The sequence below is a fragment of the Saccopteryx leptura genome, chromosome 1, assembly GCF_036850995.1.
Source record: "Saccopteryx leptura isolate mSacLep1 chromosome 1, mSacLep1_pri_phased_curated, whole genome shotgun sequence".
In the NCBI taxonomy this organism is placed as follows: Eukaryota; Metazoa; Chordata; class Mammalia; order Chiroptera; family Emballonuridae; genus Saccopteryx; species Saccopteryx leptura.
In genome coordinates, this window is record NC_089503.1 from 360644217 (window position 1) to 360668761 (window position 24545).

Below are 24545 nucleotides of genomic sequence, written 5' to 3' on the forward strand. Positions count from 1 at the left end.
AACAGAGGAACAGTAAACTATTTCTGTTGTCAGTAGCCTGGGTTGAAAAAATAAAAGGTTTGTTTAGTTCTAACTTAGCTCTTTATGTACATTTGCTTGGTACAAAGTGTTTTTAAACAAATTTGACTTCATTTAAGCTGTTCTTTGCTTGACCTTAAGGTGATATCCTGACTGTGATTGAGGGTGGCAGACAACATGTTCCTTTAAAAAAAAGAAAAACACAGTGTAGGAAAAACAAAAGCTACCAAAACATAAGTAAAAATGAGCAGCACAGGCAGTAAGTACAACAGGAGTTCAGAGAATGTGGATGTAAAATGGGAAATATGTCAGAAATTCATATTAAGTTCATAAATGAGACTTATTTACAATATCAATCTATCAGTGAGCACAAAATCTCACCGATCCAGTTTCCTTAATATTTTTGACTCATAGATGCCTTTGAGAATCAGGTGAAAGTTCAAAGACCTTTCCAAGATGAATGCAGATGCCAGAAGGAAAGTGAATCTTCTCAAAGCCTTCTCTCACTTTCATGTAGATACTGTACCGTGTGCACCTAAAGATGATGGTCAATTTGATTTTTGCTAAATGAGTGAAGTCATTCACACTTTAAGATAGATCAGACTGTGTCCTTTGGTGCAGGGGAGAAAGGCTTTTGTTGTTGTTGGTGGTGGTGGTTTTCCCCACCTCCCTCCCCATGGAAACATTTCTGTCGTGGCCGCCTAAACAACTTTCAACCTGTGTCTTGTCATCTCATCACCATAGTAAATGCATGGCCACTCCACCCCATCTCTGTGTTCTTCTCATTGCTTCATTTTGTTCCAACTGACTCTAGGTTAGAAAAAGCCTGATTTCTCCCCTGTTCTCAGGCAAAACAGTTTAGTTATTGTTATCTCTTTTTGTAGTCCAGGCTCATGCTCACATCAATGCAGCTAGGGTCCACCATCTACTCCAAACAGCTCATCTAAATAATTTCCCCAAAATATCTCCTTCTGTAAGAGGAATTGAGACCAACTGTTAGCCTGCTACAATGCTTTGGCCCTTAACCTAGAAAATGGAACCATTAAGACTGAAAGCCACAGAGTAGTATGTAAGGAGTAATTTCATCCCATCCTTCTCATACTCTCTGAGGTGTTATCAAAGAAAGAAAGGCCACGAGGAAACATCCACAAGCAGAGAGATTATAGTAACCCTTCCTTGTAAGCGTGTTGAGTCTTGACATGTCAGCACATTTCACCGTACTATGAGATTTATTGTTTGCATATTTTTCAAAGGCTCAACTTTTGAGCATATCATTTGATATCTAGTAAATTTTGGCAGGTAAAATGATTTCTACCGTATCATACTGACATCATTCTCCCAACAAGTTACTCAAATGGAAATAAATCATAAAGAAAAGCAATTTGACATGAGTAAGGCCATCCAACATAACAGATGGTCTAGGACAGTGGTCCCCAACCACCAGGCTGCAGACCGGTACTGGTCTGGTGGCCATTTGGTACCAGTCCGCAGAGAAAGAATAAATAACTTACATTATTTCCATTTTATTTATATTTAAGTCTGAATGATGTTTTTTTGGGGGGGGTTGTTTTTTGTTTGTTTGTTGTTGTTGTTGTTGTTTTCATTTTTCCGAAGCTGGAAATGGGAAGGCAGTCAGACAGACTCCCGCATGCGCCCGACCAGGATCCACCCGGCATGCCCACCAGGGGACGATGTTCTGCCTGTCTGGGGCGTCGATCTATTGCATCTAGAGCCATTCTAGCACCTGAGGCAGAGGCCACAGAGCCATCCCCAGCGTCCGGGCCATCTTTGCTCCAATGGAGCCTCGGCTGCAGGAGGGGAAGAGAGAGACAGAGAGGAAGGAGAGGGGGAGGGGTGGAGAAGCAGATGGGCGCTTCTCCTGTGTGCCCTGGCCGGGAATCGAACCTGGGACTCCTGCACGCCAGGCCAATGCTCTACCCCTGAGCCAACCGGCCAGAGCCTGAACGATGTTTTATTTTTTAAAAATGACCAGATTCCCTCTGTTACATCCATCTAAGACCCACTCTTGACGCTTGTCTCGGTCACGTGATACATTTATCCGTCCCACCCTAAAGGCCAGTCCGTGAAAATATTTTCTGACATTAAACTGGTCCGTGGCCCAAAAAAGGTTGGGGACCACTGGTCTAGGAGAAGGATTCAACTATGTTTCCCTTTTCCTATAGATGGCAGAGAAATAAGATATATATGCAGAAGTGGAGTCCTTTGGGCAATGTGATCATCTCGCTAAGTAACATGTATCTATTCCATTATTCATTGACTTTATTATCACAGCACATAGATTTCATTTTAAGTACTATATCTGTGCTTTTGCTTATGCATGGAAAACCAGAGCTTTCTTACAGATGCAACTCAAGGTATATTTTCTGCAAGAACTTTCTCTTTCTGGCTCTCATCTCACAATGATGATTCTAATACTTTGCCCTCATTACCCTCAATACATATAAAATAATCTCTCTGACCCAAAGCAATAAGCATCTATATTTGAAGGTAAACTGAAAAAGCTAAGCTAAGCAGAGGTTATATTTTACTAAAGCAGTTCCTCATCTGCACAGTGAGGAATAACTGTAGAGTTATTGGGGGGATTAGGTGAGTTACTACATATTAAATTCTTAAACCCATATGTGGCACTAAAGTGAAGTCCTAATAAGTGTTGACTCATATTTATGTCATATATATTTAATACAAATAAACATTATTATAAATAAATTACCTTAAAGTCCTTCGGGGCCAAACAATGTTCTCGGTTTGTGTTCACCCTGGTAACAAAGTGGAGTGGTGTACTGTTACTCTTTCTTTTTTTTTTTTTTTTTTTTTTTTTGGTAAATATTTAGTAAGTAAGTAAATGCTATTCAAGTGATAGTCAAATAAAGAATATTAACTCTTCCATCATCTCATTTTCAGTTAATTTTTATATATCCATGTTTATCCTAAACTCTAAAAATCTTAGAATTGGTCAATTACAAGAAAATTAAATTCTTCACATTGAATATCTGTTGTAATGAGAAAAATTAATCCATAGATGTTTCTAAGCTATAAATTTGAAAACAAAAAGTAGCCTTGCCCAACCTGACCAGGTGGTGATACAGTGGATAGAGAATCAGCCTGGGATGCAGAGGACCTGGGTTCGAAACCCCAGGGTAGCCAGCTTGAGCATAGGCTCACCAGCTTGAGGGCAGGGTCGCTGGCTTGAGCGTGGAATCATAGACATGACCCCATGGTTGCTGGCTAGAGTCCAAAGGTCACTGGCTTGAGCCCAAGGTTGCTGGCTTGAGCAAGGGGTCACAAGCTCTGCTATAACCCCCTAGTCAAGGCACATATGAGAAAGCAATCAATGAACAACTAAGGTACCGCAATGAAAAATTGATGCTTCTCATCTCTCTCTCTTCCTGTCTGACTGTCCCTGTTGGACCCTCTCTCTCTGTTTCTGTCACTGTCTTCTCTCTCTTTCTCCCTCTCACTTAAAAAAAAAAAAAAAAAAAAAAAAAAAGCAGTCTGGTTTGTTAGAACATCATCCCGATACACAAAGGTTCCAAGTTTGACCCAGATCAGGACACATACAAAAACAGATCAATGTTCCCAGTGGTTGAATTCAGACAATTCGCACTGGTTCAGCAGAACCAATACCTAATTTTTTGGTGAGTTCAGCAAACCGACTGTTAAAATGGTACTTGTAATCAGGGTTCTCTTTAAGGTTCATTGGGTAGCCACCCAATGTGGAAATCACAAATTTACATTCCTTACTATTTTTATTGTTCGTCTGGGCAACAGCATATTCTAAGTGCCCGTAGTAATGTTCATTCCATCCATAGGTGAAAAAAATTACAAATGAGGAAGCCAATCAAGACGCAATATGGAAATATCTTATATACCAGTTTTATTGGGGTTTTTTTTGTCAGGTGTTATTTGATATTATTTAATTAATATTTTTAAACTTTTTTATAACATAATCTAGTTTTTTGTACCTCTTTATTGTTCTTATTTAAGTATTCTATGGATGAAATAATAAACTACCTTTCATTAGATCATTTTTTTTATACTTAAAATGGTCATTAGGGCAAAGAACCGGTTGTTAAATTATTTGAATCCACTGGATGTTCCTGTCTCTCCCTTTCTCTCTCTAAACAAAAAATAAATTTTTAAAAGTTGTCTTTAAAAATAAAGAAAGTAAAAAACAAACAATTTATTTGCAATTTAGGAATTTAAGTCCATTTCATTCTAAGTACACAGGTGTAAAATAATTAACTCTTAATATATTAGTAAAAACATGCTCAATTCTCGATTGCCATTATGACCAACTGTTAGTTAAAATGTCAGGCATTTTCTTTGTGTTATCTCTCCATGCTTAGAGGCAGGAGAATGCACAAGTTATCCTTTATATATTAACAACTTAGGATAGTTAACCTTTTTTTTTTTTTTTTTCAGAGAGAGAGAGGGATAGACAGGGACAGACAGACAGGAACGGAGAGAGATGAGAAGCATCAATCATTAGTTTTTCATTGCACGTTGCAGCTCCTTAGTTGTTCCTTGATTGCTTTCTCATATGTGCCTTGACCGCGGACCTTCAGCAGACCGAGTAACCCCTTGCTGGAGCCAGCAACCTTGGGTTCAAGCTGGTGGGCTTTTTGCTCAAACCAGATGAGCCCACGCTCAATCTGGTGACCTCGGGGTCTCGAACCTGGGTCCTTCCGCATCCCAGTCCAATGCTCTATCCACTGCGCCACCGCCTGGTCAGGCTGTTAACCTTTTTTTAATGGACTGAGATGAGAAAATAGTTCTATGTGCAATTTGTGTATCTTTTAAATATTCTTAGCTATTATATCGTAAATATTTCAGCCCTCTGCCTGCTAGTCTACCTAATTCACCTCCCCAAAAAAACTCACTCCTTAATCATTTGCTCTCACCTGCAACTCAGTGTAGCTAAAAGTGGATTTTTGTATTTTCCCTTTAAACCACATTCCTCTCGAATACCTTGTTGTCACTAATGGCACCATATTTCTTCATTCGTTTCATCCTGAAATCCCCATAGATTTCCGTGAGATTGGGAAACACAGGCTGGCAGTTAACGAGTGCACTCCATCCCCTCTTAGTAGCCACGAAATGTGTGAATTTCTCTGTCTCTCAAGCTCCTCCTTTGAATAATGAGGATTCTAATATACCCTCCTGGTCTATTTAGGAGGATTTAGTGAGGAAATACATTGGAAGCTCTGAGAAGAGGGCCTGGAGTGGGTTGAGCTTCATTCAGCAAAGGCTGCCATTACACTATAATGTTCATCTTCCAAACCAACACACTTAGCAGATGCCTATCACATCTACTTCAACCTTTCCTTCCTCAGAGCCATTTCCTGGCCCAGGCCTCTGTACATTCATCCACCTCCTTATCCTAGTCGTGACTCATTCATTTACTTATTTATTGATCCCCCGGATAGTCATGAGAAATTATAATGTACCAGGAACTGTTTTAGCCTTGGGACAACCACAGAGAGTAGAGCAGACCTGATCTCTGCTACTGTGGAATTAATTAGTTAGTTCCATGGGATTAATGATCCAGTGCGGGGTCAGCAGACTATTCCCAGGTGGGCCTACCACCTGTTTTTGTAAATACAGTTTCTTTTTTTTTTTCTTTCTTTTTTTTTTTTTTTTTTTTTTTTTTTACAGGGACAGAGAGAGAGTCAGAGAGAGGGATAGATAGGGGCAGACAGACAGGAATGGAGAGAGATGAGAAGCATCAATCATCAGTTTTTCATTGGGACTCCTTAGTTGTTCATTGATTGCTTTCTCATATGTGCCTTGACCGTGGGCCTTCAGCAGACTGAGTAACCCCTTGCTCGAGCCAGCGACCTTGGGTCCAAGCTGGTGAGCTTTTTTTGGCTCAAGCCAGATGAGCCCACGCTCAAGCTGGCAACCTCGGGGTCTTGAACCTGGGTCCTTCCACATCCCAGTCCGACGCTCTATTCACTGCACCACCACCTGCTCAGGCTGTAAATACAGTTTTATTGGAATGCAGCCACACCCATTTGCTTGTAGATTATCTGTGGCTACTTTTCATAGTGGCAGTGTTGAGTCATTGCAAAAGTCTATATGGCCCGTAAAGCAAACTGTGAACTGCCGAAGTTTGCCAACCTGTTCTAGTGGTAAAATGTAGTAAGATTCAACTAAAATTAAATTCACGTCACTTGATGCCAGAGAGGGGGGAAGTGGAGGAGGGCATAGGGGAGATGAATGGTGATGGACAAAGATTTGTCTTGGGGGGTGAACACAAAACACCGTGTTCAGTGATGTGTTGTGGAATTGTTTACCTGAAACCTGTATAATTTTGTTAACTAGTGTCACCCCAATAAATTCAATTTTTTTAAAAAAACCACTTTTTTAATTTTGTTTATTCATTTTTAGAGTGAGAGAGGAGAGAGAGAGAAGGGAGGGAGAAGCATCAACTCCCATATGTGCCTTGACCAGGCAAGCCCAGGGTTTCAAGCCCATGACCTCAGCATTCCAGGTTGATGGATGCTTTATCCACTGCGCCACTGCAAGTCAGGCAATAAATTCAATTTTAAAAGAAACATATCACTAAAGAGTTTCTTTTTACATCATGGAGTCATCCCATACATACAAAATTAACATTTTTCTCCTTTTTATTGAATTTATTGGGTGACGTGGGTTAAAACAATTATATAGGTTTCAGGTGTACAATTCTATAACACATCATCTGTATATTGTATTGTGTGTTCACCACCCCAAGTCAAGTCTCCTGCCAGCACCATTTCCAAAAGTAATATTCTTAAAATATGTGTCCCTGGCTGGATAACCCAGTTTGTTAGAGCATTATCCCAAAGTGCAGAGGTTGCTGGTTCAATCCCTGGTCAGGGCACATATAGGAACAGATTGATATTTCTCTCTCTCTCTCTCTCTCTCTCTCTCTTTCTCTTCTCCTTCCTCTTCCTCTAAAATCAGTCAATAAAATTTTTTTTAAAAAAATATATGGGCCCTGGCCGGTTGGCTCAGCAGTAGAGTGTTGGCCTGGAGTGCGGGGGACCCGGGTTCGATTCCCGGCCAGGGCACATGGGAGAAGCGCCCATTTGCTTCTCCACCCCCCCCCCTCCTTCCTCTCTGTCGCTCTCTTCCCCTCCCGCAGCCAAGGTTCCATTGGAGCAAAGAGGCCCGGGCGCTGGGGATGGCTCCTTGGCCTCTGCCCCAGGCGCTAAAGTGGCTCTGGTCACAGCAGAGAGATGCCCCGGAGGGGCAGAGCATCGCCCCCTGATGGGCAGAGCGTTGCCCCTGGTGGGCGTGCCGGGTGGATCCCGGTCGGGCGCATGCAGGAGTCTGTCTGACTGTCTCTCCCCGTTTCCAGCTTCAGAAAAATACAAGAAAAAAAATATATATATATATATGCCTCATCATTCGCATCATTCCCTATATATCTTTTTATGGGCTCCCATAGTACTCATTTTAGCATTTGTCATATTGTATTAACATTGCTCACTAAATAGATCCCCCCAAAACAGCAAGTGCACAAGGCCAAGAATGGGGTCTTACGTGTTGTAGAGCTCCCAGAGCCAAGCACATAGTACGTAAAAACATATGCATAGATACACTCTTTAAGTGAATAAATATCTACCTCTCTTTTTTTCCTCTACTTTTCCTACTTTATAGACACCCCCCCTCACACCCATCCCTCTCCAAAACCTACTCCTCCTCAGGGCAAGGCAGTATACATGTAGTTAAAGGAAGGAATGTTAATGAATTCATTTCAAGGGTTAAAAGATATCATTACCCAAAGTGGAGACAAACAAAAAACAATTTGAAAATTTATTATCTACATTTCACAGGGTTCTAAAGAAGCCAGGGAGGAAAGAAAAAGAAAAATCTGAGCTTGCACAAAATCACTCTGACAGAAATCTCTCTTAAAATGTAATGTAAGAAAGTGGTATATAGTATTTAAAAGTGACCTTTTAAATTGTTGTACATGTAGCTAATTGTTTCAGACCTAAAATATCCAAGAAGAATCATATGAAGATTTATTTTATTTAAGATATCATTTTTCCAATAGGTTTATGGCATCTTTATTATATGTATTATGCTTAATGTGATTTAAGCTATCCTTAACATAAAAATACATATTTTATCAATGCCATGTCTGTTTGTAATGCACTGAGATTAATTTTGTTCTTAGCTTTGATTTTTTTCCAAGTAGATAAAAATGAACCGCTAGATGGTGCAATCATCATTTAAAAAAGTAATCACGTTAGAATTTTATTCTTATATAAAAATTCTTTAATAACAATTACTATGGTTTTATTTATTTTATGAGATTTGTAAGGCATTCCATTTTGTATAAAAGGTCTTTGCATATTTTATGTTTTGTGATAGTCAAACAAATGGTAATCAAAGTCATAATGTAATTTTTAGCTGGTTAAATTTATAGTTTGGGGGTTTTTTCTCCATTTTGGAAAACCTTATACAACTTTTCAAACCTTTTATTTTGCACAACTACTACATACAAGAAGCATAGAAATTTTCTTTTATCAGGACCCATACAGACACCCTATTTAATGAAATGGCAATATCTTCAGAGACCTTTGTATGTTACCATTGTGTGTACCTGTCTATGCCTCTATCTGTAAGTTCCACATAGATGAGAATTTTTGTTCCAAAATCCTCCTAGAACCACAGCGTAACAGTGCATTGGTGAAAACTATATATGCAACTATTATTCAAGAGCCTTCTCATTCACTAATGATAGGAATGTAAATTGGTACGATTACCAGGGAGGGCAGGTTGGAATATGTATCCCAAGGTTATAAATTTTGATGATAATGGAATTTATCTCCAGGAAATTATTACAGAGATGCACAAAGATTTAGCTACAAGAGGTTTATCACAATGTTGTTTGTAGAACATGAAACATTTTAAACATGAATCCCAAAAAATTGATAGCAAAAATAAAGTATATTTCATCCACTCAGTAAAATAATATACAAAGTTGTGAAAAGGAAATTAATGAATATGGAAAGATGTTTCTAACTAGTACGTTTTATTATTTTAAAGGTTATTTATAGGGAGTTTCTGTTTCTAGAACTATGGGAAATTACAGATCCTGAACAATCTTTTCAAATGAAAATATTCAAAGCTGAGTAAAATATAAAATGTATATTTTCATAACAGAAGTGAAGTGAAAACAACACATTTATAGAGCCCAAACAGAATGAAAGCAAAAACCTATGAACCAAGTGTCAAAGTTGGCTTTAGCCCTGAGTTCCTGCTAACACCTACAGACCATGTGAATTTACTCTTTGAGGGCTACATGGTTACAATGGACTGAACTTAAGGCTAAGGATCCTGCAGTGGGGAAGCTAACAGGAGACTCCTTACAGGCCTGGGAACCATAAGAGCTACACAAGGAGCCTGACCAGGCGGTGGCACAGTGGATGGAGCGTCAGACTGGGATGCAAAAGGACCCAGGTTCGAGACCCCGAGGTCGCCAGCTTGAGCGCAGGCTCATTTGGTTTGAGCAAAGCTCACCAGCTTGGACTCAAGGTCGCTGGCTCCAGCAAGAGGTTACTCAGTCTGCTGAAGGTCCGTGGTCAAGGCACATATTAGGGAGCAATCAATGAACAACTAAGGTGTCACAATGTGCAACAAAAAACTAATGATTGATGCTTCTCATCTCTCCGTTCCTGTCTGTCTCTCCCTGTCTATCTCTCTGTCTTTGTTAAAAAAAAAAAAAAAAAAAAAAAAGAGCTACACAAGGAGAAAGCAGGAAATTTGCCTGTTGTCTTTGGGACTAGTTGATAAGAAAAGATGTGAAAGAGCAAAATGCAAAGAATAGCCAAGACACTTCTGGACAGAAAGACAAGATTGCAGAACTTGCCATCCTAGATATCAAGACTTATTATAAAGCCAGAAAAATTAAGACATTGGGGTATTGGTCCAAGGTTAGACCAAACAGACTAATGAACAGGATAGAGAGGCATGGGACCATGCATAAGTGGACATGGTCCATCAGTGGAAAAATATGAACTATTCAATAAAAAGTGCTAGGCCTTGGCTGGATAGCTTAGTTGTTTAGAGCATCAGCCCGATGCAGAAAATTTGCCAGTTTGATCCCCACTCAGGGCAATACAGAGACAGACTGATGTTTCTCTCTCGCTCCTTGTCTCTTTCTCTCATGCAGGGCCAATGCTCTATCCACTGAGCCAACCGGCCAGGGCCTCACTCTCTTCTTAAACCCGCTTAGCAGTCACCTTTTGCTTGGTCCTGGATTAAAACATGGGGGAGTTCATTGAATTTTCTGCTTTAACTCCATTAATAGATCCTTTAATTCACAACTACACTCTCAATTCATTAATTCAAAGTGTCCACTTCAAAATACTAACAACGTTCCACTCTTCAAGACTAAACCCAGACAGGGCTTGTGTCAGGAATGGAAGGTCGCTGATGGGGGTGTGAGCGGTCTGCTACTGCCCTCTCCCGTCTAGTGTTCCTGACTGCGTCCCACACCGCACCCTGGAGGGCGCCTCCTTGACTCGCACTGTTGTTATCTGTTGGTTTAGTGGGAGGGAGTTGGGGAATCCAGGAAATACAGGCAAATTTAAATTCCACATAAACAACAAATAATTTTTAGTATATCTCAAATATTGCTTATGTGAAAGTCAAATATTGCATGGAACATACTTATACTAAAAATTGATTCATTGTTTATCTGACATTTAAGTTTCATTAGGTGCCCTGCATTTTATCTGGCAACTCTGCTGCTAATGGGTCCATCAGAGACTCCCCTGCTGGGCTGCTCCCAAGATTATTCTCTCCAGGCAGATGAGGTCTTTGAACTGGGTACTCAACTTTACCTCTCAGATTCTGCCTAGTCTTTAGCTGATGGCCTCTTCCTACTGAGTTCTCTTCAGCTACCAGGATACCCTCTGGGCAAGATTCCTTTCCTATGTCCCTAAGCGGATCCTAACTCAGAGGGCCATAAACCATCCCTGGGATTCGCTATCATTTGCTCCATCTCTGGAGGGTTTGCAGTTTCTTCAGCAGCCCCAGGACCTGGGCCTGGTGAATTTCTTTTCTCAAGGCTTAAGGTTAGGAGGAAGCAAATCTGTTCACAGCCTTCTGCCTGGGTGGTGGTGTGGAGGCGAGGAAAGGGACTTACAATGCTGTTTTGCCTAAAGAAGTGACTTTTGTCAAATTCTTTTTTAGTTTCTACCTCCTGATCCTTTTAAAATTCTTGATGTGGAGTTCAATACTCCTATAAGCAGTTATTAGCTCTTTTCTTTGACAGTTTGGATCTTGGTGGTTTGAATCACAATTCACTTTGATATCTTGGAACCTCAGTCAACATTGCCAAGGTAATATTAGGGTGATGGATATACAAGTGTATAGCTATCTCTACTCAAGTGCTCTAATCACACTGTCTACTTTCTCAACCTACAGCTGTGACTGCCCCACTGGGTGGAAAGGAGCCTTCTGCACAGAGACAATTTCCCGCTGTGACCCTGAATATGACCCTCCACACCAGTGTAACAGAGGAGCGACTTGTGTCTCCTTGCCTCATGGATACACCTGTTCCTGTCCTCTGGGAACCACGGGAGTCTACTGTGAACAAGGTGAGGCAGAATTCCAGCTTGCGCTGCCCACAGACTGAACTAAGTCAGCTTCTTTTTTGGAAAGTAAAACGAAATACATATGATAATAAAAGAGTCCATCCACCCTCTTTCCTCCCCAGTATATGTGACATATTTCACAGATAAGAATGTCCTCAAAGTTCAGTAGTACATAAATATGGCTTTGTTTTTAGAATTGTTTTAATCTGTTAGCTCTAAACCCCCTCTCTGTTTAGTCTAGATATTCTATATATTTTATGTTAAATGCAGTCCAACCAAGTGAGCTTGGGTTCATCATTCAATTCCAGAATAAGTCTCAATCTCTGAGCTTCTCCCTCTGTCCCTTCTACTTGACTCAAAACTCTCAGGAGTATCAAGAGGCAAATACATCCGCTCCAGTGCAAAGAAAGAGAAAGGTGAGGGATGAAACAGCCCACGTCCAGTGGGGACAGAAAGGGGCTTTCAGTTTTCCAGATCTCATCTGCTTTACTGTCCTTCCCTGTACCTTAGGATTGACATAGCCTTACCACTGGGGCAAATTATGGCCGTGCTTCTGAGGGGTCCCCACAGTCAGTGAGAAAGTGAATTACATATAACAATGCTAAGGTTTATATAAACATTAAGCTTTTTAAGTATCAAAAGGAATAGACGTTGCTGGTGTTAGTAGATAAGAAATAGACACAATTGCCATTTCTTAAACTTGGACCTTGGGCAAGTAAACTTAACTCTCCTGAGAAATGACAGGCCCCCCTCTAGTTTCTAGTACAAATATTAAAAGTAACAAATGAGCCTTACCAGTGATAGTGCAGTGGATAGAGCATCAGACTGGGATGTGGAGGACCCAGGTTCAAAACCCGAGGTTGCCAGCTTGAGCACAAGCTCACCAGCTTGAGAGTGGGGTCGCTGGCTTGAGCATGGGATCATAAACATGACTCCATGGTTGCTGGCTTGATCCCAAAGGTCATTGGCTTGAGCCCAAGATCACTGGCCTGAGCAAGGGGTCACTCACTCTGCTGTAGCCCCCCAGTAGAAGCACATATGAGAAGCAATCAATGAACAACTAAAGTGCCGCAACTACAAGTTGATACTTCTCATCTCTCTATCTTCCTGTCTCTCTCTTTCTCTCTCATACTCAAAAAAAAAAGTGACAAGTGAACTAACATTCTCATGACCATAGTGAAAGATATAGATTGCAAAATATCTCATTATTTCATGTCCTTTTGTTAAAATCTGTATAATTTATCTTTAAAAAAATAGATAGAAAAGCAAACTTTCCTGTACTATGCTCTTTTAGAGACCAAAGAATATCACAGGCATTGGTCATGAAACCCTGTGGTCTGAGAGACAAAATTCTCTGTCTTCTAGTGCATCCTTAAAAAGGTTATCGTAAGGAGTCAGTGAAATAAAGAGGCCAGCCCCGTACCTAGCCGAAAATGAGCATGGCATAAATACCAGTGCTCTTCTACAGAGGGAAAAGAAAAGTGTCAGATTACACTCAGATTAAAGGTAGGTCATGTTAACATAGATATTTTGATCATTTTCATTTTTAAAATATGGATTGTTTTTAAATAGACACAAGTTTAAATATTTTAAACCTCCTATTTTTAAAGGACAATAATTTGTATTATAAAAAGATGTAAAACAATGTCAAACTTATGATTAATGGAATAGACATAAGCTTTTCAGAATTACCAAATACAATGTTTTTTTTAAATAATACTCATTCTCTATAGAAATATAGCAGATTATTACATTTTTAAAAAATATTTCTTGAGAAACACTCAGGTAACACAGGGAGATTCAAAGCACTACAAGATAGGTTCTCTCTTTTTTTAAAGAGCTAACAATTTAGGTTCAGACCAGGCAAAAGTCTATGAAAATAAAAGTATATCATTTATAATAATAGTTCAAGGAAAAGAGGAAGAAATATCGTAGGGTATTGAATGCTTTAGTTGTTAGACAATTGAATGACCACAGTACATGCATCACTTCTGAGTAGTGGAACTTGAATAGTCATAAAAAAAGCAATAAAATTAAATTAGGCATCAAAGAATGGGTAAAATTTGGATAGACTTATATGGGATGGTGAGATAGATTTTTAAGACTAAGAGCCACTTCAGCAAGACCTTGGGAAGAATGGAAGGGTACAGTAGCAAAATGTGAGTGAATCTCTTTATCTGAAAAGAAAATGTATGTCAGGTAAGGTCTAAATAATTAAAATAGCTCTGAGAAAAGAAGGGAGCAACACAAGATACACTGGATTAAAAAATCCTCAGGACTTGCTTACTGAGCTGAAGGGTGACCTTTCACATAGATGGTGCTCAAGTAACACCCATGACGTGGAAGATGATTATTCAAGGTTTAGCACCACGATGATGCGTGCGCATCACTGTAGTCTCCCAGACCTTCTATAAACAAGCCATAAATCTCCCAACACAAGTTATCTGACTTTATTACACTATTTCAAATAGCATCAGAGAGAACTCACATGAAAAGATACATACATTTGAAAAACAGCCAAGATAGTGATAGAAAGGCAAAATATGTCCTGCTCCCAAGAAAAAAGGGCAGAGAAGGAAATGGATGGGAAAGGATGGAAGGTAAGGACGAACAAGACAAAGCAAGCCAGTAAACGATGGCATGCAACTGAGTGTCAAGTCACCTTTGGGTTTCCCAGAAGTTGAAGTAAACATAAGCCACAACAGGTTGTCACTCAATTATTGTCTATTAAAAAAGCATACCAGTCATGACATTAAAGACAGATAACTGTGTCCTGGTACTGAACTCTAATCAAAAAAATATTGAAAAAAGCTCCAATATGTTTTTTCAATGAAAAATTTGTAAGACTGTATTCATTTTAGAGAAGAGAGAGAGAGAGAAGGAGGGAAGAGCAGGAAGCATCAACTCCCTTATGTGCCTTGACTGGGCAAGCCCATAGTTTCAAATTGGAGACCTCAGCATTCCATATCAACGCTTTATCCACTGCTCCACGACAGGTCAAGCTAAAATGAAATTAAACAGCATAATATATGCTAGTTTGATGACAATTTTCTATAAAGGAAGAGATGCATCTATATGGTCATTTCTCATATTGACACACAATAAAAACTAAGGGCATAAGACTTAGTCATAGATCTGTAAAGACTTAGTCATAGATCTGTAAAGCTAGTATGTCAAAACTAAGTGAAAAAAGTAGTTTCTAATGATATGGCATGTTACTGGGGTAATATTTGTCTTGGGAAATAATTATTTAAAATTTTTATTAGATTGTTACTTTTGGATATCAATTGTTTTCAGCAAAGTTTTTTATAGTTAAAGCATAGCAAAAATTTTAAAAATGAAAATTAAGATCACCTTAGAAGTCCAGGTATCTTGGTTATTGATCGAAAGAATCATTACATGCTTTATTTTTCAGATTTATAGGTGACAAAATTGATGTTTTATTATGCAAATTAAATAATTTAGGTTGGCATTTGTTTAAACACCCAAATTCTGCTCCAAAAAAACATGGAGTAGAACACCTCTTCTTAGAAGTTTTTGAAAGCAGGAATTACCAGATATCTCTAAGTACCACAAAATAATCAAGTGATTTTATAAGTACTTAATTAATTTTTAAGCAACACTCCATATTAATGGGTCTCCAAAGAACATTTAAACAAAATAGCCACCCAAATAACTGAATGACTTAAGCAATTTAAAAAGAGTTGTTTAGCATTATCCATCTAGGTGCGAAAGAAAGTTTGCCTAGAGAGACAATTTTTATTTTTTCAATAACTGATACTTAACCATTCCTTCTTTTTTTTTTAAGTGAAAGGAGGGGAAACAGTGAGACAGACTCCTGCATGTGTCCTGACCGGGATACATCCAACAACCCCTATCTGAGGCCAATGCTCAAATCAATCAAGCTATTTTTAGTGGCTGAGGCTGACATTCTGACAAATTGAGCTATCCTCAGTGCCCAGGCCGATGCTCAAACAAATCGACCGCTGGCGGGAGAAGAAGAGGGAGAGTAGGGGAAGGGAGGGAGAGAAGCAGATAGTAACCTCTCTTGTGTGCCCTGACCAGGAATCAAACCCTGGACATCCATAGGCTGGGCAGACACTCTATCAACTGAGCTAGCCAGCCAGGGCCTTAACCATTTCTTCTGTTAGCAATCTGCCAATAGGTCGAATTGCTTGTCCATACCACTTCCAGTTCACTCAGTAATAAGCCAACAAACTTAAAATTTGTCAAACTGCTTAAGTTGAAAGTAAAGTCTTAAGACTGTGACCCGGGGTGGTGCGCTGGATAAAGCACCACCTAGTCAAGGCACATACGAGAAGTGACTACTAAGAGTTGATCCTTCCTGCTCTTTCCTCCTCCCTTTCTCTCTCTCCTCTCTCTAAAATCAATAAGTAAAATCTTAAAATAAAATAAAAAGTCTTAAGACTTCACATAGTTAAGGAGGGAGAAAAAAGTTTTTATGATAAATCTTTAAAGAAGTATTTACAAACCAGGAAGCCACAGTGAAATTATATGCACTTATCCATAGACCTAAAGGCAAATAATAGATTAATAAGTGCTGTAAAAAGTCTTAAATTATTTTTCATTTTTCTTTACTAACTGAACAGAACATAGCTATGGTACAGTAGAACTGTGGCTACAGTCAAACTTTTTTGCATTAAACAAAATGAAATAGAGAACATGAAATGGAGAGCCCTAAATCTGCACTTTGCTGAGAACAGAACCGATACGTATCAGTGAGGATTATCAATGTAACCTCATAGGCTTATAATATGTGAAGATTGAAAGCTATTGATTTATCAAACAGACTATGGTTTGAGTTCATCATGTGAAGCAATGCTCTGGGAATTGAAGTCATCGACATTAGAAATCTTGAGGTCCACCGCTCAGAACAGGAATGAACATTTGGTAGGAAATACCCTTCAATGGGACTTGTTCAATTTAAAGCCATTAAAGAAGTGTACTGAAAAAAGCAGACATCCAAGGTAGGGAGGTGATGAAATTTTTAATGCAAAGAGGAATCTTACAGAGCTTTAGGTTTTAAGAAAAATGTGTGCTTTAATAGCAAAGATGTGGGTCAGCAAGATTACTGAGTAGGAAGCTACAGGCTCTCCTTCTCCCACAGAGACACCAAGTTAACAGCAACATACAGACCATCATAACTTTTTGAGAACTAATTGAACAAGGACTGATAGAGCTGGAAAATTATTACTTTGCTCAGACTAGACTTATCGACGGATATTAAATCCAGGAGGTAGTTTTGATAAATAGTAGATATGCATGGTCTTACACTATCTCTCCACAGATTTCATATAAATTGCAAGAAGAAGAAAAAAGCCATAATTATACAATGGAATAACATACAATAGAAAAAAATCAGTCAATACCTTGACCGAGGTGATCAAAATTAAGTTTACCGCCTGACCTGTGGTGGCGCAGTGGATAAAGCGTCAACCTGGAAACACTGAGGTTGCTGGTTCAAAACCCTGGGCTTGCCTGGTCAAGGCACATATGGGAGTTGATGCTTCCTGCTCCTCCCCCTTCTCTCTCTCTCTCTCTCTCTCTCTCTCTCTCTCTCTCTCTCTTTCTCTCTCTCTCCCCCCTCTCTAAAATGAATAAATAAATAAATAAAAATTATTTTTAAAAAATTAAGTTTACCAAAGAGGGACAAATAGACACCACGTACCTTTATATGTGATACTCTGAAAAGCTCACATCATTATCTATGAAGTATTTCAGCCAAGAAGGTAGTATAATTATGAGGATCAGTCAAACCCTAAATGATAAACATTTTTTTCAAAAAACAGAGGGAGGATAATATCCTTCAAAAGTGTCAATGTCAGAAAAGACAATGACAGGCTGTGGAAATGTTCTAGGTTACGACAATAAATAGACATGACAACTCAATGCAACATCTCAGTTTCGGTGATATTTCTCACTGTAGGGGAAAATATTATGAAGGACACTAGTGGGTCAAATGAAAATTGGGATATTAATGTTAAAGTTATTAAAGATGATAAATGTACTGTGGTTATATAAGTTACAGAATATCTCTTAAGTTGTTAGGTTCAAAGATCCATGAAGTATGGAACTTACCCTTAAATAATTGAGAAAAATATCAAATAGCTCGATATATACATAGAACTATAAAGGGGTAGAATATTAACAAAAGGTGAATCTGGGTACTATATCATTTGTACTATGTTTATTTTTTCAATTGTATACAAATTTGAAATTATTTCCAAATAAATTGGTTAAAATGATTTTTAAAAGTATGTTTGCAATAGTTTTATTAAACTGGTAATTTTATTCTCCTAGATTGGCTTAATTTCTTGCCCCCAGATTTTCTATAAATAATCCTTACAGAATTTAGGATCTTTTTTCCCCAGAAGGAAAAAAGTGTATGAAATTAAAGATCCTTCATCATAGCTGATGCTACCATATATCTCATGAGTTTATTTCTTTTGTTTTGTTTTTAAGTGAGAGGAGGGAAGATAGACAGACTCCTGCATGCACCCTGACCAGGATTCACTCAGTAAACCTGTCTGGGGCCAATGCTTAAATCATCCAAGCTATCCTCAGCACCTGGGGCCATGCTCGAACCAATCGAGACACTGGCTACAAGAGAGAAGAGAGAGAAGAGGGAAGGGGGAGGAAGAGAAGTAGATGGTCACTTTTCCTATGTGCCCTGAGGATCAAACCCTAGACATCTGCACGCCAGGCCAACGCTCTATCCACTGAGCCAGCTTGCCAGGACTGGGTCTCTTATTTTTAATATTCTTATCCATTTAGAGTAAACAAGAACATGGTACTGTTTGTCTTCATAATACAGACACTAAGCACATTAGTCATTTTCTTCTTGCTGTGTTTTAGTTTAACAGAGATTATTTCATTTCATTATAACATGACAGTTGGTACTTTTAAATATGAAATGTTTCTTATTAAGACTAATTTTTTTTCTGCTGGTCTTTATAAACTCCCTGTACTAATCATGTTAGGCCAGGTTACGATGCAGTGAGAAACAATCCCAAAGATCTCAGTAGCTTAATTAACAAACAAAAATGTATTTCTTGCTCACAGCATGTGTTGCTAGCCAGGCTTTTCTTAGACTAGTTTCACAAGGACTGGGGTGGATGGAGGCTCTCTCTTTCTCTCTTTTTTTTTTTTTTTTTTTTTTTTATGACTGCTGCTTCAACACTCACCCAGTATGAGAAAGATAGTGCAAATTATACCCTGGTTCTATCCCGAAATGATACATGTCACACAGGCTCGCATTTCATTTGCTGGAAAAAAAATCATAAAATCACCTCTAATCTCAAAAGGGACAGGAAAGTACAATCCTATCATGTGCTAAAAAGGAGAGATAAATTGAAATGTTGGACGAGCAACCTTCATGAGTTTCACACCTCTACATCCAAATAACAAAGACTAGGAGAACTTCAGACAAGAATCTATTATAAGGGCATTGTGAGGGAGGGCACAGTGTGGTGTGTAGATTCTGTTATACTGAGCGGGACACTTGAAACCAAGTCAACACAATCAATTAAAAAGAAAATTTAAAATAATAAATCTAAAAATAAAAATAACTGCAGTCGTGATAAGAGCTATGAAAATATTAAAATAACAAAGTGCAGAGGATATTTCAGACTAGGTAGACACATTAAGCTACATGGCTAATGTTTGGGGTTTTTTTCAAATCAAGGAATAAGAAAATAAAAAAATATATATATATATTATATTACAAGTGAAATAACTAAAGTCTTTTTAACCCTTTAAGTCACCTTTTAAACTTTTAACGTGGATGGCTAAAAACAATTATGTCAGAGGTTATATGAATCACTGTGCAATGAGGAATTACATTTGACCCTCCTTGCTGTCTAAGAGTTTTAACTAGGGCCTCGAAACTGAGAACAGGAGCTGGGCTGCATGCGAACAAGTCTAAGAAGAGTTTATGGGTGGTGAGGTAGCACTGCACACCTACTAGAAAAAACTAAAATAAAAAAAGAGTGACATTACCAAATATTGTGAGAAACTAAATCTCTGATAAGAACACAAAATGGTCAGCCACTCTAGAAAATAATTTGGCAGTTTCTTATAAAACTGAGTATTTAATAACCATACAACAGCAGTCACATTCTTGGATATTTATATCAGAGGAATGAAAACTTGTATCTACACAAAGATATGTACCTGCATGTGCGTAGTAACTTTACTGTTATAGCACAAGACTGGAAACAGCACACATGTTCTTCAGCAGATGGTCAAACAAATTGACATATCCATACCATGGAATATCACACAGAAATAAAAAGGTTCGCACTGGTTTTTTTTTTGTTTGTTTTTTTTACAGAGGCAGAGATAGACAGGGACAGATAGACAGGAACGGAGAGAGATGAGAAGCATCAATCATCAGTTTCTCATTGCGCATTGCGACTTCTTAGTTGTTCATTGATTGCTTTCTCACATGTGCCTTGCCCGCGGGCCTTCAGCAGACTGAGTAACCCCCTGCTGGAGCCAGCGACCTTGGGTCTAAGCTGGTGAGCTCTTTGCTCAAGCCAGATGAGCCTGCGCTCAAGCTGGCGACCTCGGGGTCTCGAACCTGGGTCCTTCCGCATCCCAGTCCGACGCTCTATCCACTGCGCCACCACCCAGTCAGGCATGTTCGCACTGTTGATACACAGAATTCTCATGGATCACAAGGACATTGTGCTGACTGAAAAGAGGTGATAGTCCATGTCAAATCTGTCTAATGTGATACGACTGACACATCACTCATTCTCAGCAGATGAGGGAGGAAAGAAGGGAGAGAGAGGAAGGGAGAGTTGGTTCAGAGAAAGAAACTTTTTTGAAGAGGAATATTGGCCATAGGCAGAACCAAAGGAGTATCATCAAAAAACAAGAAAGGTATCAAAAAGTACTCAGAAGATAGGGGCCCTTGTTAGCCGGGAAAATGAACATTTCTCTCCCCGAGTTGTCAGTTTCTGCTAAGCTGACATTGTGGAACCAGAGAGGAAAGCAAGAGTAAAAGAAGATCTCAGGACACCCAGATTCACTTCGCCTGGAGTGAGGGAAGACTTCAGACCAGTGCCTGATCCCCACTGCACACAGCCTGAAGACAGAAGGCTGGCTGGAGCTTTCTCTAATGGCAGGGCTAGAGTCAGGGTCGCTGGGGGAACGGTGCCCTCCCACTGAGGACAGGGTGCAACTAAGTTACACAAGCATGTGTCACCTTGAAAGAAACTTACCCAGAAAAGCAAACGGTCTCAAGCACAAGGAGGCTGGAAGCATATCACAAGAGCAAAGGCAGAGTGGAAGCCGTAACAGCCCTCCAAGGTGCACCAGCCTTGTCAGGAACTGCGGGACAGAGGGACCAGTTGAAAGCTGAAGGACACTGAAAAATCCAAAAGACTGTCTGCCATGACAGAGGACATTTGACAGCTGAGAGAGACTACAAGTAGCAGCAGACAAGAAAGACCCTTCCATGGTCTTCTCATTACTGATCCCCAAAGTCACCTCGGAAAAGCTAAGAGCAGCAAAGCAAAGCAGCAAGGTGAAGGAGGAGAGCAAGGATTAGTGCAAACAGAAAAACACACACCTCTCCCCCGACTCCCTTTTCCAAGCTCGGGTGAGATCTGAACTATGGAGAAAGAATAGAAGCCTGGGATTAGGCAAGAGATTGCGATTTTGATGCAGATTCAGTAGGACTTCTTAATATCTGAAAATAACATTTCCCTGAGACCTGAAAATGTTCAAAAAGCTAAGGAATTTGCCCAAGATATCACCATGAATAAGAATGAAAAATTCTCCCAAAGCGTGTCTAAAGGGCAATCATCGGGGGGGGGGGGGGGGGAACAAACTACTTCCTGTGTGTCTCTAACCAAGTCCGGCCCTTTCAATAAATAATTACAAGTCCTCACATCTTTCCTGTGATCTTTGATAATATACCAACCTGTGCTCTTCCTGAAGCAATCTTTGCTCATGCTAAAAATGTCTTCTTCTGATGTCCCATATAACCTATTCTTAAGTGTTTTGAAGAGATATACAGGGGTGGGCAAAAGTAAGCTTACAGTTGTTCATATAGGAAATAACATAATAATGAATAAATAATAATACAAGAATAAACACCACTTTGTGTCCTCATAACTGTAAACCTACTTTTGCCCCACCCCAGTATTTACCCAAAATATGTGGTTTTAGAAATCTATGGATTCCCTAAATCAGACTGTGGGTCATTGCAGTCCAAGTGTTCCCACCTCCCTCGTCAGCCCACACTGCTTTGTTCTTCATCAGACTGGACCAGCCTGGTTTCAGCCAGTGCTACAGTGGTGAAACAGTGGTAAATATAAACGCTAGTAATTTCTCTAGGAATCCTATTCGTAACAAAGTCATAAAAGCGAGATCATGAGTGAAGCTTATATAATTTGGGGGTCACGTGAACCATTAATTATTATTCCTCAGAGAAAATGATCCCTTCTGGAACCGCCTCTCACGCTAACCAGCCAGCCCTGAGGCTGTTGGCCAGAGCCCAGTAGATTAGTTGTCCAAGAAAAAGGGTGTTGGTTTTCTTAATTAATCTATATTGATTAGCAAAGTCTCCTAAAGATGACTCACTGTCAGAATGATCTTGTGAGTCACTGGAAAACTGGGACTTTTCCCAAATTCTCTCTCAAAGTGAACAATAGCGGAAATGTTCTGCAGCTAATTTAGTAATGATAGAGATGACCGGCTGAATCAGAGTTCCTTGAAGTTTCTGTGTAACTTCTACCTGTGATGGCAGACCCAGTCACATCTAAAAAGCATCAGAACTTTCTGTGTTCTGCTAAAGCTGTAACACTTCAATGTATAAAATCATAACTCAGCAATAAAAGATATCAATTGTGTTGAAACAATAGGCAATATATGCTAACACCAAAGTTTCATAAAAATAAATTACTGAGTTAAAAAAAAATATAAGGCCCTGGCTGGTTGGCTAAGTGGTAGAGTGTCGGCCTGGCGTATGGATGTCCCATGTTCAATTCCTGGTCAGGACACACAGGAGAAGCTCCCATCTGCTTCTCCAACCCTCCCTCTCTTCTCTCTCTCTCTCTCTCTCTTCCCTTCCTGCAGCCATGACTCGATTGGAGCAAGTTTGCCCCGATGCTGAGGATGGCTCTATGGCCTCTGCCTCAGGTGCTAAGTAGAGTTCGGTTGCTGAACAACAGAGCAACACCCCAGATGAGTAGACCATCCTAATCGGCTTTCCAGGTGGATCCCAGTCAGGGCACATGCAGGAGTCTATCTCTTTGCCTCCCCTTCTCTCACTGAATTTAAAAAAACTATATATACTATGCATAGGTAATATATAGCATGGTTTCATTTATATGAAGTAAATCACATACTACTAGATATACACACAGAGAAACTGTAGATGCACTGAAAACTGAAGTCTGGCTATATATTCAATAAACTGTAAACAGTGGTTCCTGGGAATTAAGAAAGAAAAAAGAACAATGAAATGTCATCATTTTACTTTATACTCTTCTATACTGTTTAAATGTCTTATAATGAATGTGTTACTTTAGTAATTCCTACAATTACAAAGGATGCCCACTTTTAGACCATCCCTGTATTCTAAAAATAAACTTTAATTCAGTGTCTATGAACATGTGACCTAAAACATGTATGTCAGAAACATTTGGGTGTTTATAAAAAATACATTTCATGACTGACCAGGCAGTGGATAGTATGTTAGACTGGGATGCAGAGGACCCAGGTTTGAAATCCTGAGGTTACCAGCTGAGCCAGGCTCATCCGGCTTCAGCACAGGCTCACCAGCTTGAGCTCAGGGTTGCTGGCTTGAGCGTGGGATCATAGACATGACCCCATGGTTGCTGGCTTGAGCCAAAGGTCGCTGGCTTAAAGCCCAAGGTTGCTGGCTTAAGCCCAAGGTCACTGGCTTGAGCAAGAGGTCACTGGCTCATGGAATGCCGCCCCCCCCCCCCCAGTCAAGGCACATATGAGAGAGCAATCAATGAAGAACTAAGGTGCCACAATGAAGAATTGATGCATCTCATCTCTCTCTCTTCCTGTCTGTCCTTGTCTGTCCCTCTCTGTCTGTCTCTCTAAAATATATAATATATATACATTTCAGCTGTAATAAATCAGACCCCACAGGAATGAGGTACAGTAGTTGGCATTTTTGGTTAACTGCACCATGTGATTCTAATCTCTACCATTCTGAACTGCAGCAAATCAATAATGAATAACATAGCTGCTTAAACGTAAGCAAATGCCAGCATCCCTTAGATAAACACCCACCAGTTGCCTATCAATCTAACAGTGAAAGACGACAGGTGTATAGGCCTGATCCAAAGGGAGAAAAGGCAAAGAAAACATTAATGGCTCAAAGCATGTGGTGAACCAAAGCATGCTCTAAGAACCACCGTCTCATTATAAAATGAAGAAAGAAGGGATATAGCCTGACCAGGTGGTGGCACAGTGGGTAGAGCATCAGACTGGGACGCAGAGGACCCAGGTTTGAAATCCCGAGGTCGCCGGCTTGAGCAAGGGGTCACTAACTCTGCTATAGCTCCCTGGTCAAGGCACATATGAGAAAGCAATCAATGAACAACTAAGGAGACTAAGGAGCCCCAACAAAGAATTGATGCTTCTCATCTCTCTTCCATCCTGTCTGTTCCCATCTGTTCCTCTCTCTGTCTCTCTCTCTGTCTGTCACAAAAACAAAAAAAGAAGGGATATAGATTTCATAAACAGATAAGAACTGCCTGCCAAAAGTTCAGAATTTTTTCTTCCTCTCATAATTCCCATCCAGTTGGTTATACACAGAAACAACAGTATCTAATGAACAAGAAGTGAGGATGATAACTGAACTTCAATTCATATTGAAATACATAGTCTCATGCTTAA

General features: G+C 39.6%; 1 protein-coding gene across 1 annotated transcript in view; it reads left to right on the forward strand.

The window, feature by feature from the left end:
- The window catches only part of EYS (eyes shut homolog), a 1965296-nt gene that overhangs the window by 1933296 nt on the left and 7455 nt on the right, over positions 1-24545 (forward strand). The window contains 1 exon segment of the mRNA XM_066360293.1: positions 11467-11639. Coding sequence (XP_066216390.1) covers positions 11467-11639 — 173 coding nt within the window.